This window comes from Drosophila nasuta, chromosome 3 (assembly GCF_023558535.2).
Source record: "Drosophila nasuta strain 15112-1781.00 chromosome 3, ASM2355853v1, whole genome shotgun sequence".
Lineage (NCBI taxonomy): Eukaryota > Metazoa > Arthropoda > Insecta > Diptera > Drosophilidae > Drosophila > Drosophila nasuta.
In genome coordinates, this window is record NC_083457.1 from 9,901,914 (window position 1) to 9,917,741 (window position 15,828).

At 38.7% G+C, this 15,828-nt stretch overlaps 3 protein-coding genes across 3 annotated transcripts; all 3 read left to right on the plus strand.

Annotated features, from left to right (window-relative positions):
• Window positions 1–1,277: 1,277 nt before the first annotated feature.
• LOC132792450 (uncharacterized) lies at window positions 1,278–3,778 on the plus strand. The gene is made up of 3 exons (XM_060801844.1): window positions 1,278–1,570; window positions 1,650–1,685; window positions 1,748–3,778. Exons 1-3 carry the CDS (start codon window positions 1,358–1,360, stop codon window positions 2,474–2,476), a joined length of 978 nt encoding a protein of 325 aa, XP_060657827.1. The 5' UTR covers window positions 1,278–1,357; the 3' UTR covers window positions 2,477–3,778.
• Window positions 3,779–3,901: 123 nt separating this feature from the next.
• LOC132793579 (alpha-ketoglutarate-dependent dioxygenase alkB homolog 7, mitochondrial) lies at window positions 3,902–6,247 on the plus strand. Its single transcript, XM_060803565.1, has 4 exons — window positions 3,902–3,908; window positions 5,313–5,503; window positions 5,559–5,726; window positions 5,787–6,247. Exons 1-4 carry the CDS (start codon window positions 3,902–3,904, stop codon window positions 6,129–6,131), a joined length of 711 nt encoding a protein of 236 aa, XP_060659548.1. The 3' UTR covers window positions 6,132–6,247.
• A 4,834-nt stretch (window positions 6,248–11,081) lies between these two features.
• On the plus strand, window positions 11,082–14,829 carry LOC132791721 (lysosomal alpha-mannosidase-like). Its single transcript, XM_060800757.1, is given in 6 exon segments — window positions 11,082–11,230; window positions 11,318–11,688; window positions 11,749–12,219; window positions 12,505–12,628; window positions 12,630–13,388; window positions 13,590–14,829. Coding segments are annotated over 6 exon segments (3,003 nt in total). The 5' UTR covers window positions 11,082–11,149; the 3' UTR covers window positions 14,787–14,829.
• Window positions 14,830–15,828: the final 999 nt, after the last annotated feature.

Genomic DNA, 15,828 nt, shown 5'->3' on the forward strand with positions numbered 1-15,828 from the left:
GACACAGACCCTTTTGCGGTCTCTGCGTCGCTAAAGAAAACTTTGTCCACTGTTGTTGTTGTTGTCGTTGCTACTGTTGCTGTTGCTGTTGCTTTTGTAGTAGTCGTGGTATATGCCAACGCCGAAAAGCCTTTAAGTTGGCGAAGGATATCGCAAAAGCAGGCATTAAGGAATATGTATCTGAGAAGTGTCCAAAGAAAACAAAATGCATAGTTGATAAGCGTAAAGGGACCTAAAGGGAACTAAATATCCAGCAGCGAACGGCACGTGTCTTGTCCCACAGCATCAAACAAATGGAAAACATAAAAATTATTAAAAAAGCACCAACGTTGGGTCTATTATTATATTAATCATGTCGTCGCACATGCATATGTTAAATATTTATGAATTTAAAATTCCTTTAAAGTTGTTAATTGAAAATTCGACGGAAATGCTTTATTCTTTTCGTGGCCTTCTTTGTCGTATTAAATTATATTTAAAATGAGGTAAGTATATATATATTTTCAATTCTGTGACATTTAATGTGTACTTTCAGCTGGTTCAATTACTGCATAATTAAATAGTAATTATTGCTGCCATTCACAAGCATCAGCATATGTACGTTATGTATCTACAATGTGGATGCGTGGGTGTGTTGTATGGCAAAACACATCAGTTGCCATTACAGCCATAACCAGAGTAATCAATCATATTTACAATTACTAATGTGAATTGACGTTAAGAACTGGTGGTCCGAAAATTCAGTACTGCCAATAATATAACATAATTACTCTGCAGTTCGACTTAATTATTTAAGCTGAAAATGCAACACTTAAATATTGCGGCTACATTGTTTTGCAGTGCTGCCAAGTACCAACAATCTAATAAACGAAAATTCCATTGTGTTGCACCTGAGAATATATTTGAATATAACGGCCATACGTTCATATGGTTGCATTGTTTTCAATGCTGCCAAGTTTCAGCTAAATAGTAGACAAACTTTGGCATGCGATCATATGGCTACATATGGTTTTCCAATGCTGCCAAGTACCAGCAAAATATATATCGTATATTGTATTGTCGTTCGACCCTGGTTTAAAATTAATCTTTTGTTAAATGTATATAAAATTAAAGGACATAATATTACTATAAATATTCTTTTAATTGAATAATTAAAAATCTAAAAACATGCAAAGAAATACATGCGATCACAAGAATACACCATGAGTGTGACCATGCATACTAAAATTCTAAATCGTCGTTATGGTATTTTTGAACATTTTAATTAGTGTCACTCTGGCGCATATTAGCGGCAAAAGTTGGCATCAAAACAATCACAGCCAAATCACGGCGCGTTAATATCTCTCTTGTGTGTAAAATGGAATCCATTAATTTTAACGATTTCACAATAGAGGAGCGCCATGAAATCATCAAAGCTTTTCTTATTAAAATGCGTACAGCGAATTCGATGCAGAGTGCGCAACGTTTCTTCGAATATTACTTGAAACGTTTCTATAAACTGCCATCCAACATAATCGACGATATTATTTATTGTCAACGCGCTATGAAAACTTATCTCAGTGTTCATCAGGTGTGTATAAATATGGATAATCCATTTAAGTATTGCTGAATAACTAATTCTAACAATGTAACTAATATCCATATTACAGCGAATAACAAACTTCTACGCCAATAACTCGATGATAGTAAGTTGTAATTTGTTATTTTTTTTTTTGCAAACTGATTTTAATTATACTGAAATTTGTAGGATGAGGCCACCAAGAAAAGTCGTTTAGTGGAGATAGAAGACATACTGTATGAGCTCAATGCAGAGTGTCAATATTTGGTGATCTGCTTGGAGGAGAATATTGGACATTTCTGTTTGCCATTTACAGAGCAAGAAATGCAGCCAAATGTTGACCTGATCAGTGAAATGGTAAGCGATGCAGTTGTTCCTCATGTCTGTGCCAGTCTCTCGCTGTCCAAGCCACACTTTGTGTCAGAGAGACCGACTGAAAGTCAGTTGCTTCGCAAGTACTTTAGCACAGAGACAAAAACTTCGTTAAACGGCAAAGATGAAAGCCCAAAACCAACAAGGATGGTTGCGCCAAACAAGAAGCCTTCTTCAACTGTTGCTGCAATTGCCGCAACCCCGAAGCCAACCGCACCGCCGCGTCCAACTGTGAATCGAACATTAAGCCCCTTGCTGGAAGTTGCCATCAAGAACGAGGCGGTAAACGTCAGTCGCTTTAACTTGCAACAGGCATTGAAGCGCGCCCGTTTAAACCAACAAGGAGCTGGAAGTGCTGGAGGAGCTGCAGGAGCTGGTGGTGCTGGAGGAGCTGGAGGAAAACCACCAGCATGCGAAACCAAAATGAACAACTCACAAGAGTTGTTTCTTCAAGGCTTTGGTCTTTGTACGCAATCCGAATACAAGACCATGAAGTTATCCCAAGCTCATCGTCAGAAACGAAAGCAGAAGCTGGTGCACAAATAGATAAGCATATTTTAACTAATCATAACTAATTGTTAAGTTATTACGTCAACTGCGCTGTAATAGTTCTTTAACTTACTTTAATTTTATGCTAAGAACTTGACGTAAGCTTGATGTTTTGGAATTTCATTAATTATCTCTGAAGTCGATTATTAGTTTTGTGTATTCCACAAGTGTGCATAGTTGAATTCGCACCGTCAGTAACTTTTTATTTCATATTTTATACCCGGTAACCACAAGCAAGTGAAGCATAATGTTTCATTGATAATCGTATATTTCTTACATTCATTTTATGCTAAGAATTTGACGTAATTTTAATGTTTTGGAACTTCATTATCTCTGAAGTGGATTGTTAGATTTGTGTATTCCACAACTGTGCATAGTTGAATTCGCACCATCAGTAATTCTTTATTTGATCTTTTAAAATATTTCGTGAATAATCGTATATTTCATACCCACTTTAATTTTATGCTAAGAACTTGACGTAAGCTTGATGTTTTGGAATTTCATTAATTATCTCTGAAGTCAATTATTAGCTTTATGTATTCCACAAGTATGTGTAGTTGAAATCGCACAGTCAGTAACTTTTAATCTCATACTTTTTACCCGGTAACCACAAGCAAGTGAAGCATAATGTTTCAGTGATAATCGTTTATTTCTTACTTTCATTTTATGCTAAGAACTTGACGTAATTTTAATGTTTTGAAATTGCATTATCTCTGAAGTCAATTATTAGCTTTATTCCACAAGTATGTGTAGTTGAAATCGCACAGTCAGTAACTTTTAATTTCATATTTTTTACCCGGTAACCACAAGCAAGTGAATCATAATGTTTCGTTGATAATCGTATATTTCTTACTTACATTTTATGCTAAGAACTTGACGTAATTTTAATGTTTTGGAATTTCATTAATTAACTCTGAAGTCGATTATTAGTTTTGTGTATTCCACAACTGTGCATAGTTGAATTCGCACCGTCAGTAATTCTTTATTTGATCTTTTAAAATATTTTGTTCATAATCGTATATTTCATACCCACTTTAATTCTATACTAAGAACTTGACTTAAGCTTGATGTTTTGAAATTTCATTATCTCTGAAGTCAATTATTAGTTTTATGTATTCCACAAGTATGCGTAATTGAATTCGCAGTCAGTAACTTTTTGTTTGAACTTTTATACCTGATAACCATAAGCAAGTGAAGTACAATATTTCGTTAATAATCGTATATTTTTAAGAATATGTGTATAGCTAGTTTAAGCAATAAATGTATAAGTACCGGGTATCCCACAACACCTAGAAGTTTTTCTCGCTAAAGTTAAAGACAGGGTAATGGCCAGAAAAACAGCATCTCACGGCAGGATTCAGAATACTACACGAGCAGTACACAGAATGAAACAAAAAAGGAGCGAAAGGACAATAGCGCGTAATGGGCCGTTAGTGTAGCGTTGCTTTAGGTGCCGGAGCGGTTGAACGAACGACGCTTCGTTCGGATGACGGTGTCGCTCATTTATCATTTACACACCAACGCACGTTAACACAGATGAACAATGCCAGATACACAGGCGAGAGTTTTTTTTTCCCGGAGAGTTCTATTGTAGACTGAAAGAAAAATGCCATTAACATTTAATATAGGCGCATGGAGTGGCCCGTAGAGCGCGAAAGAAGAGAGTCCCGGTCTCGGTTGCGACTGTTCGGAAGCCCAATTTTTATTCACTCCCTTCTTTGCTTTCCACCAACAAACCATAATATTTGCATTGATGTAATCAGCTTGCGGGCGAGTTCGCCAAATTGGTCCAAAACAAATAAACGTGACCGACTTGCAGTTACCTACAAATGTTTTCAACTATTTACAAGAGTAATATTTCCTTAATTGAACACACTTCAAACGTATTCAAATGTCAGTATTTTTTTAGAACCCTTTTTGCCCTTTCCCTAGAGTAAAGGGTATCAAAATACCAACCCACATTCCACTCAATTGTGGGGCGGACATTTTCGCACCCTTCTCCATCATCATGTTTTTTACCCCAACGTCCGTTTTTATATTGTTTTACAAATTGTTTGTTTTTCTATGGAACCCTTTTAATTTTGTGGCAGGTAAAATCCGAATACGTAAATTGTAATCCAATAACAATTATTGAGTTATATGCTTTTTGCATATTGTTGGCAGAGACGTTTGATTTTTAAAATTTTACCAGCACGTTGAAGCAGAAAATTGTATTCATAATGGCATCATTCGCAAATAATAACTTTACAATTTAATCTATTTTATGTTGCCATACAATTTGTTCATACAAAATTATTTTAAATATTCGATAACGATAACTCGTCAGCAGGCAATTGTGCGCTCAGGGTTGGGTTAGGTATTTAATCCACTTTGATGTGACCACCACGCAATGAATTTAATCGTGTTCGACTTTTGATAATAAGAAAATAGGTAAAAAAATATTTTAAGCAACCAAACCTGGCATTTGAAGCTGTAAAGCAAAAAGATGTTCAAAAAGTTGCGCCTTTTTACAACCGTTTTAACGACAATACTCTCATACCTAAAAAAGTGTAACCAGATTGCCATTTTAAAAGTAGTATATACCAAGTTAACCGGCTGCTCGTTTGCGGTCACTCTGCTTTGAGTTTAACAAAATAAATAATATTTTGAATAGAAAAATGGTTATTTTTTAACAGAAGTGCAGCAATTGGACAAATTCTGCGACGTTGTCATCGTGCTGGTAATTATAATAGTACAATTAATTATGAAATTATGGTTGTCAACGTCTTTATGCTTGTATTAACCCAAGTGAAACCCGCTGTCGTAGCGTTATGACATTCAAATTCTGCTTTAGTTGCAGCAAAGAATAACAATAATAAATTGACGTGCTTTCATGGACGATGGCCGACTGCGGAGCAACGGGATTTCGAGCAGCACATGCGCATTATTCCAGATTTTATTAGCGAAGCAGAGGAACAGCAGCTTCATGAGGAAGTGGAGCCCTACATGAGCCGATTGCGCTACGAATTCGACCATTGGGATGACGTGAGTGTAGTCAATACTTTTTTGGGTCACCACTAAATCTTACACGTTATTCCAGGCAATTCATGGATTTAGGGAAACGGAACGCAAGAAGTGGTATCCCAGCAATCGGGAAGTCCTGGAACGCGTCCGTCAGGCGGCTTTTGAGGGCGCCATTATGTCCTATGTGCACGTTCTGGATCTGGCTGCTGACGGCGTTATCAAGCCCCATGTGGACAGCACTCGCGTATGTCGAACAACACCAAAAAACAAATAAGAAATGCTAATTAGTTCACGCTATTCACAGTATTGCGGTAACACCATCTCGGGCATCAGTTTGCTCAGTGATAGCGTCATGCGCCTGGTGCGTACAAGTGCCGAAAAGTATAAGCAGCGTAACGCTGGAGATGGTCCCTCAAAAGACACCAGTGACAACACCACCGATGACGCGTATCGCCATCAACCTGAGGCAAAGCTGGAAAACAATTTCTATGCGGACATTCTTTTGCCTCGCCGCTCCCTTTACATAATGAGCCACTCAGCACGCTACAATTTCACTCATGAAATCCTGGCCAAGGAGCAGTCGCAATTCTTGGGCAATCCCATCAATAAGACACGTCGCATATCCATCATTTGCCGCAATGATCCTTAATGCTGACTGAGCGAACTTTGTAATTTATATTGTTGATCATTTGCTTTCAAGTTGTTAAAATGACTAATGTTGATTATAAAACTGTGATGTCCTTTACAATATATGCTAATATTTTGCCAAATAGTTTAACTAAGTATCATTTCAGCAGTAACATTAGGAATTTCAAGTCCCATGAATCCTTTGTGTGATTCGATTGAAAAGGCTTAGGGAAAACACATTTGAACCGCTGTCAACGAGCATATTTTCCCCAAAATGTTTTTTTTTGCTGGAGGCGTATTTTTTACGCCCTCAACGCTCAAGTATTTGCACAAAAGATTCTCGAGAACCTGTCCAAATCCCTTCGTCAATATTTCTGAGGGCACCGCTGTTGGCGCTTTACACATTTGCCGATAACAAAGCATGACGATTTGCAAATGATGCCATTAATTTTGTGGCAAACACAACAGAGAGATGTGCCTCCTTATGACTATTGTTTATGATGTATGATGAATGAAAGGCAGCCGAGTACTAAGCAAGACTAAGCGCCCAACATTTTTCATCCCCAAACTCTCTCTTAACGCACATCCAAAGCAAAAGCTCGCTCGCTCGCTCTCAGGTTCTCTTGAGCTGTTAAGCTTTAAAATGCAATCCACATTACTGTTAATCCCTCTTACTTATAATCAAGGTTCAATACGAGAAACAGATTAACTGTAAATTAAAGTGAATAATGCTAAATCAAGAAAGAGAAAGAGTCAAAGTTGAGCATTAATGTAAGGATTTAGCAGACCTTTGTGTAATCCCTTCAAGTGCTTATTAAATAGCAATTTCGACACACTTAGTTGCGATTAGGTAAATAATTGCTTAGATCAAGAATGTTAATCTGATTATAGAAAGAGCCGAGTTTCTTTGTTAGTTGAGAGCCGGTACCCAAACGTTTGAAGAGCTCAAATCATTTTAAATGAAAGCAGAGATGAAGAAAACACCTGAGCTGCCCAGCCTGGCTGCAGGTGAGTCAATAAAAAGACCATCAACATTTAGTGCTTCTCGAAAATCAGCTCAACAACAATGCGAAATGGCAAAGTGGCCAACCTCTGGAGCCCCCTTTTTCCCCCGAATTGACTGCGCCTCCCTCTCTCCATCCGGGGAGCAATATAGGAAAACATTGAGAGAAAACCCAAACGGCAGCTGAAACTTTGTACAAATTATCAACAGTTAAACAGTTTGCAACTGGGACGACATTTTCGAGTGGCAACCCTTAAAAAGGGACAAAATGCCGCTGAAAGAACTTTTATTTGAGGCTCCTTTATTTCGGCTATTTGGCCGTTATTATTATTTGCATGGAAAACCGCAGTCTCATTCAAAGCGTCCATCCACTCATAACAATTTCATCCTTTCAAAAAGTCTCCAAGTTGCACATTTCAATTCTAAACTTTTTTCCGCTCCTCCTCTCAGTCTCTGTCTAGCCTTTTGACTTTTCTGCAGTTGGGTCTTAACTGTGATTTACTGACATTTTGGTAGTAAGGAAGTCAACGAAACAAAAAATGAAAATGGAAAAATTGTGCAAATGTTCACTTATTATTGCTGCCTTACACATATTTTATTATAACCGGTGCATTGCAGGTAGAAGCTTAAAACGAAAAAGTAATATTAAGTATACGTCCGGAGTACTAGATGAAGGGCACTACTCAAGCTTGAATTACAAGCAGATTTACGGTATTTGGTTGTTTAAAAAGATAATCTTTATTTTTAATTTCATTAAACTCTTACTTTTAATTTCATTAAATTCCCATTCCGGATTTCCACATATCTTACGCTAAAGGTCATACATCGTAATTAAATGAAACCACACAAGAATTCGCTTTGAATCTTCATAAAGAGAGGTGAAAGCCAGAGCATTAAGAAATGCCTTGGAGCAAGTGGCGGTTGCATAGAACCATAGAAGGAATTGCGCTTCTGACGCAACTTTGTCGACGATGTTAAAAGGACACATTTTTGTCGCGTTTTCAAGTGGCTCCTCCACTAAATACTTTTTTAAGTGCCAGAGCAACTGCAGGGCAGCTAAGCGCATTTTCTGTAATTCCTCAGTTCCACCGCTTCTCTCATCCGTGCTCTCAACTCGGAAGAAATCCAATTAAATTGCATACTTCTTGCATCTTTTTTTTTTACTGAATTTCGTCGAGTTGCAGTCTTTACACCCTTTCAATATGAGTGGACACAATATTTTAGACTCGGAAACAGTTAACTAACCAAAACACCATAAATTATACTACCATTTATGCTAATATATACAGCAATAGCAATAATCATTCTTAATCTCAAGATAAGCTCGCAGTGTTTATGTTGATGAAGAGGCTCATAAAATGAGTAATTCTGTCCATAAACCAAGTATAAATATAGTTGGTCATTATTGAATCAATTAAGTAATTGCTATCTGACTTAGCTTCCTCCATCGATCTGATAATATGTAATTTAAAGCAGGGTATCTTACTGCCAAAGTCATCTGCATATTTATTTGTCCGACTCCCTTCTGGAAACACAATGCTCTCACTTGGCAAAAGAGCAACTGGGCACATAAAGCTCACTTTGCACAAGGGTCGGACCCTACTAAGCGTTTTATTTTATAAACAGTGGGCTGCAATTGTAATTTTCTCAAAATTGAATTTATTTATTTTAGATTGTATTATAATTAAATTTGACTGCGACACTTTCACGATTTATTTATTCTCTTGGTCTTTAAATATTTTGCTTAAATTTCTATTCTAAGCAGAAGTACATTGTCGGGCAGAGGGAATCTTCATCCGTCGATTTGTCCACTTTTTCCACTTACTCGGTTTAATTGAGCATAAATTTTTAATGCTCCTTGCCTGAATTGTTGAGACAGCTTCTGGACTGGGGAGAAAGTGAAACACCATTGCGAATGATTTAATAGACTTTTAAGTCAACTCCCTTGAGAGCAGGACATTAAGCGTGAAAGCTTTTCTCCTCTCATATCCTGCCAAGGACATACATATATTTTAAATGCCAGTCACCTGGCACAACTTGTGTTAATTAATCATCGTAGTTAATTGCAAACATTTTTTCTGAACTTAGAAATTGGAAACACCGAGAACCACTTTCAAATTCTGTATATGGTATTATTAAATTTATTTATGTTTTCCACTTTCAGTCCAATAACAAGATCACGAATGCTGTAGCTGTTTATTACAACACGGCCCCCAATCGAATGCCAATTTGAGTACAACATTTAAAGTGTCTTTGGTGAATAAAAACACTTAAGCAGAGTCTAAATTCCGTTCAATAAACAAATTAATCTTTCAAGAATGAAAGTGTATATAGTTCGCTGATTATCACGCTTTGGTAACTTGGTACGAATTCATAAAATATAGTAAAGGGTAATGCCATTTGGCAAGTAATCAATTAAAATCCATTTAAGTGAAACCCAATAAGGCATCGATTACAAATAGTATAACTTTGAATTTTCAAGTGCTTCTGCCATGCGAGATAACAATAATTGCAATTGCCACTTGAGATTACGCTTATTATGAGCGCCATACGCAAATACGACCCACATGAAGAACCCCAAAGACCCCTACCCGGAAAAGAACTTTCATTAGGCCAATCCATAATATTATAACTTTTATAAAGGTCATAAAAACGTAAAGTGTTTACAAAATTAAAACGATTTCCAAACACAATAAATTATATATTGAATTTTTACGTTATTAACCCACTTTTATGTAGCTGCGTTTAAATTGAAGGTTATACATTTTTTAAAATCAATAACAATAATTTTTTATTTTTTAGGTTTATTTCATTTATTATTTACATATTATTCTCTAATTAGAATGTAAGTTAATTGTACAAAAAAAATAAATATAATCTTCTTTTCAATAGTAGTAAATTTTATTTTATTTATTTATTTATAAAAAAATGTTGTAACAAAATAAAACAAGCCAATATCCAGTTCTCAAAGATTAACAGTTAATATTCACAATACTTGAATTAGTTTATCCGTGGTCTGTCTCCATACTAAGTATGGTTGTGAACCGTTTTAATAGACCTGGTTTAATAGATTACTAAATATAATAAATTTCAAAATGAATTTTTAATTTAAAGGTTTTTTTTCCAAATTAAGAACAATAATTTGTAGTATATTCTATAATTTCATACGATTTTTAAATAGATTATAAACAGAATGTATAAAAAGTATATTCTTACAAATATTTGTATTCTAAATATATTTCCTAAATATTAATAGAAAATATTGTAAAATTTAAATATTATATATGTGGCATACAGAAATACTAATAAAGTTAACTAGTTTAACAGAAATCATTACCCATGACTCAAGATTTAATATTCGGTCTCTATTTGCTCTGATGTTTATATACCAAAACTTTGTTCAAACTTGAAACATTCTTAATTTCAATGGAATTCAGATAATATACCAATCATCCACTTAAAATCAATCTCTTGCATGGCAAACAATGTTATTTCTTCGAAATTGTCTGATAATTTTGTGAAGAAGGGTATTTAGTCATAACCTTATCTCAACGGAATATTACTTTTCAGATTTGTTTAAATTATTGAATTTACTTCTAACTATCAATGGCCAAATAATAGCAACAATCTACGCATAGTCTCAGAGAAAATACCCCCAGACTGATCTCCCCGAACTGACAATGAGTATAAAATTGTATCCAAGCTAGTTAAGCCCTACTGTCGAGCGCTTATCAACAACTTAAAGAGCTCAATAGTAATATACTTTATATGCACTCACTAGTACATGGATACACCGCTCTTGAGTGCTACATATTATATACTATATGCGATATGTAAGCATGAGTGTGTGCCTCTAATCCGGGCGCGTTTCAGCGTTATCGGTAGAAGGGGCTCATCGTGGGGTCTAATCGTTTGGGTCGCTCGCAAACAGCGACTATAAAAGCAGTTTCACTTGGCATTAGTTTCCAGTTGTCACTCAGAGTCGTTCAGTGGAGCTGAGTGAATTATTAAGTAGTAGTTGGAATAGATTGAGAACAATGCAGTTCCATTGGGGAATCGTTTCTTTGCTGGCTGTGCTCTTGCTGGCCAATCAAGCTGAAGCAATGTGTGGCTATGAGGTAAATATTACAGAGAATCGAAATTTAATAAGTATATATTATAAGCTCCTTCTCTGTCTCTCTCTCTCCCTCTCTATCGCTTTGCAGTCATGTCCAGCCACCAAGGCGAACATGATCAATGTGCACTTGGTGCCACATTCCCATGACGATGTCGGCTGGCTTAAGACCGTGGATCAGTATTATTATGGCGCCCGCAACAACATTCAGCATGCTGGTGTTCAGTACATTTTGGACTCTGTCATTCAGGAGCTGTTGAAGGATTCAAGCCGTCGCTTTATCCAGGTGGAAACCTCATTCTTCTTCAAGTGGTATCAGGAGCAAACCGAGCAAGTGCAGCGTCTGGTCAAGAAGCTGGTCAATGAAGGTCGTTTGGAATTCACTGGCGGCGCCTGGAGTATGAACGATGAGGCTGCTGTGCATTACCAGAGCGTCATCGATCAGTTCTCGCTGGGTTTGAAGTAAGTTAAAAAAACGAAATGACATTTAATGAACGACGCTGATGATTTACTTCGTTGCAGAGTGCTTAACGATACTTTTGGCGCCTGTGCTCGTCCACAAATTGGCTGGCAAATCGATCCTTTCGGTCACTCTCGTGAGATGGCTTCGATCTTCGCCCAGATGGGCTTCAACGCCGAATTCTTTGCCCGCATGGATCACAGGGAGAAGAGCAAACGTCTTGAAGATGTGGCCATCGAAATGATCTGGCAATCGAGTGCTGCTCTTAAGGATTCTGACATCTTTACCGGTCTGCTCTACCGTCACTACTCTGCACCACCCGGCTTCTGCTTTGATATTCTGTGCAGCGATGAGCCCATCATCGATAGCAAGAGCTATGACAACAATGTCAAGTCCCGTGTGGATGACTTCATCAACTATGTGAAAACCATGTCGAACTCCTTCAGGGCCACCCATATCATGGTGCCCATGGGTGACGATTTCCAATACGAGGATGCCGAAATCAACTACAAGAACATGGACAAGCTAATCAAGTAAGTACGGGGATAAAAAACGAGTAAATATAAGGCAGATACAATCAACCCTGCCAATCCGTCTTTCTGTCTGTCCGTCTATATTAACCTCTTATTCTCAGCGACTGTTAAATCTGGAGATACAAAATTTGCTGTCCATAAAGCACTTTAGTATTTGTTTTTAAACAAAAAAGATTTACTTGCAATTTTTGATAGACTAGCAATATAATTGGTTTTTAAGATTTTCAATATTATTTAGGAAGACAATTTTTAAAGCGGAACTCAATACTAAATCTCTTTTTCTAGATATGTCAACGAACGTCAGGTCTCTGGCTCCAAGGTTAATGTATTCTACTCGACGCCCTCTTGCTATGTTTACGAGCTGCATCAGATGATGCTTACCTGGCCCAACAAGACACAGGACTTCTTCCCCCTATGCCAGTGACTCGCACTCTTACTGGACCGGTTACTTCACCTCGCGTCCCACCCAGAAACGCTTTGAACGCGACGGCAATCATCTGCTGCAAACTGTCAAGCAACTGAGCGCATTCGCCAAATTGACCAACGAGAAGCAAACTGAAGATTTGGATGAACTGCGTCAAGTGATGGGCATCATGCAGCATCACGATGCCATCACGGGCACAGAGAAACAAGCTGTAGCCAGGGATTATGATCGTCTGCTCAACGATGCCGTGGTCCATGCCCAGGACAATGCTCGCGATGCTCTGCGTGTGCTGACCAATCTGACCGCTGGAGAATTCGACAGCTGTCTGGAGGTGAACATCAGTGTGTGTGCTTTCACCAAGGACAGTGCCAACAATGTGGTGGTCACCCTGTACAATCCATTGGCGCATTCCTCCTCGCAGTATGTGCGCATACCCGTTAAGGAGGAAAACTATCTGGTCACGGACGAAAAGGGTCGCGAAGTCGCATCCGAGCTGGTGCCGGTGCCATGGCAAGTGCTTTCGATTCAACACCGTTCGAACAACACTCAGCATGAGTTGGTCTTCAAGGCCACCGTTGACAAGATTGCCAACTTCTACATTCGTGTGCTGCCTGGAGGAAAATCGCTGTCCGAAAACCAGGTGACTCGCAGTCGCTTCGAGAAGCTGCATGCCATCAAGCAGCGTCTGTCCAAGGCGGTAGCAGCTGATGAGAATGACGATGATGAATTCACTGTGCAGAACTCGGTAAGTTAGCTCTACCTGCATTGCATTCGTGCTTTGAACCTCAAGTAAAACCCCTTAAAGTCAAAATTTAAAAAAAACCTGAACTCAGTCCTTAAAGACATACCTAGACACTGAGTATCCTATCTCGAACCACTTTGCCTTTGCTTCATAGCCCCATCAATTCGTCAATCACCCACTAACTTCCCCCTTTCCCTTTTACAGCTCGTCAAGCTAACCTTCGACAGCGACTCTGGTCGCCTTAAGAACGTCGAGATGAACGGCGTCTCGGAGAACATTGAGCAGACTTTCGCCATCTACAAGGGCGCACGTGGTGACAATGGAGCCTCCGAGAGACGTTCCTCTGGTGCCTACATCTTCCGTCCAGATGGAGACATTAACATCCTGTCTGACAGCGTTGACTATACAGTTTACGATGGCGAACGCGTCAAGGAAGTGCATCAGCACTTTAACGAATGGATTTCGCAAGTTGTTCGCATCTATGAGGGTGTCAATCGTGTGGAGTTTGAGTGGCTGGTTGGCCCAATTCCCATTGATGATGACACTGGTCGTGAGATTGTCACCCGCTTCAAGAGTGATCTGGCCTCGAATGGCGTCTTCTACACCGATTCCAACGGTCGCGAGATGATCAAGCGTGAGCGCAACCTTCGTGAATACTTCGAACCCGACATGAGCGAGTCGGTGAGTGGCAACTATTACCCTGTGACTGCTCGCATTGCTCTCGAGGATCAGCAGAAACGCATTGCCCTGTTGAACGATCGTGCTCAAGGTGGTTCCAGTCTGGATGATGGTCAGCTCGAGTTGATGTTGCATCGCCGTCTGCTCAATGATGATGCCTTCGGTGTAGGCGAAGCCCTGAACGAGGAACAATTTGGCACTGGACTGATTGCTCGCGGCAAAGTCTATCTGATCCTCAATTCTGTTGATGCTAAGGCCTCGACTGAAGAACGCCTTGCTCAACATGAGATTCATTTGCCCTTCTGGAAATTCTTCAGTAACTCAAACACTGCCAGCTCGGTGAAGCCCCAATCGCTTCCCGACTTCAGCGACTTCCCACAGTCGGTCAATCTGCTCACCTTGGAGCCATACTCCAGCGATGAAATCCTTTTCCGTGTGGAGAACTTCTTGGATGAGACTGAGGGTCACATTGTCAGCTTTAACATTCGCCACATCTTCGATTCGTTGGGCGGTAAGGAGATTCGTGAAACCACTCTGGATGGCAACATGGCCCTCGATGAGGTGAAACGTTTCAAGTTCCATCACGACGGTTCTCTGCCCAAAACTCTTGAATATTACACTACTCCATTCGAGCCATTGGCTGTCAATGCCGATGATGACTCATCTAAATTCAGTGTAACACTGAACCCCATGCAGATTCGCACCTTTATCATTAAATGGTAATAACATTAAATTATATCATCAATAAACTACATTAAAAAACATAAAAAAAGACTTTAATCTAAGGAATAGATCTGAAATTGGTTAAAATTAACAACAACACACAAAGTAGTACCAACTGAAAATGTTGTTGCCTTAATAATCATAATCTTTGGGAAATAGGTGTTTAAATGAACGGTCAAACGGTCTGAGAGATAAAAAAAAAAAACTATATTAACTCAGTAATAATTATCACAGTTATGAAAGATGTCTGCTTCTCTTCTGCATTTCTAATAGCCCAAAAATCGGCACACCTTTCTCTCTTTTGTGTATCGGGTATTTAATCTCTTGTGAGCATTAATGCGTTAAGGGTATAAGCCCAGCTAATGGTTTGAAGTTTCTGCGGTTTCTCAACAACAACAGGCGCCAACAAAGCCGCAAAAAAACTTTTACTTGGAGGACACCCACAACCTGACCAATTGACGCCACTCTTTGCCACATTGCTCTAACTGGGTCAAGGCTGCAAGCTGATACGAGTGTCGCTTTAAGCCACAGTAACATTCGGAATTTCATAGACTCCGAGTATTTCCCGGCTAATTTGCTAAGCCGTATAGGTATGTCTGAATATTGTGGAGATTTGCCGCGCTGCAGATGTTTATCATTGGGCAACGGGAGTCAAAGACAAGCAACTGTGTGGCAGCTGTGTGACCAGAAGTTTCCCTTGTCTTCGCCTCTCTGAGGTCGTCTCTACCTGAGGTTCGGTCAGGTCGTTTGCTGCGATTTGCAACAGAGAATTGTTGCGCAAAATGCACAAAAGAAAAGTGCACATCCCTTTTGCTATTCTTATCACATTCTCAGCAAATATAGACTATGTACTTTCATTATATACAATAACTGGATCAAGGTGGTTCTCAAGACCTTACAGCGTGACCTATCTCCTAAAATTGTCTTTAAATAAGGCAAACTTCAATTCAACATAATAATTAAAGTATTAACTATTCATTTTGTGTAAATATTAATTTAAAATAAATAAATTATAGAAGGGAAATACTCTCAATGTAATATA

Excerpts from the sequence above, each read along its gene's own strand:
- LOC132793579 (XM_060803565.1), top strand. Across the intron at positions 5,504-5,558 it reads AATTCGACCATTGGGATGAC|GCAATTCATGGATTTAGGGA; the intron begins GTGAGTGTAGTC and ends ACGTTATTCCAG. Across the intron at positions 5,727-5,786 it reads CCCATGTGGACAGCACTCGC|TATTGCGGTAACACCATCTC; the intron begins GTATGTCGAACA and ends CGCTATTCACAG.
- LOC132792450 (XM_060801844.1), top strand. The coding sequence starts at position 1,358 with ATGGAATCCATTAATTTTAACGATTTCACAATAGAGGAGCGCCATGAA. Across the intron at positions 1,571-1,649 it reads CTTATCTCAGTGTTCATCAG|CGAATAACAAACTTCTACGC; the intron begins GTGTGTATAAAT and ends TCCATATTACAG. Across the intron at positions 1,686-1,747 it reads ACGCCAATAACTCGATGATA|GATGAGGCCACCAAGAAAAG; the intron begins GTAAGTTGTAAT and ends TGAAATTTGTAG.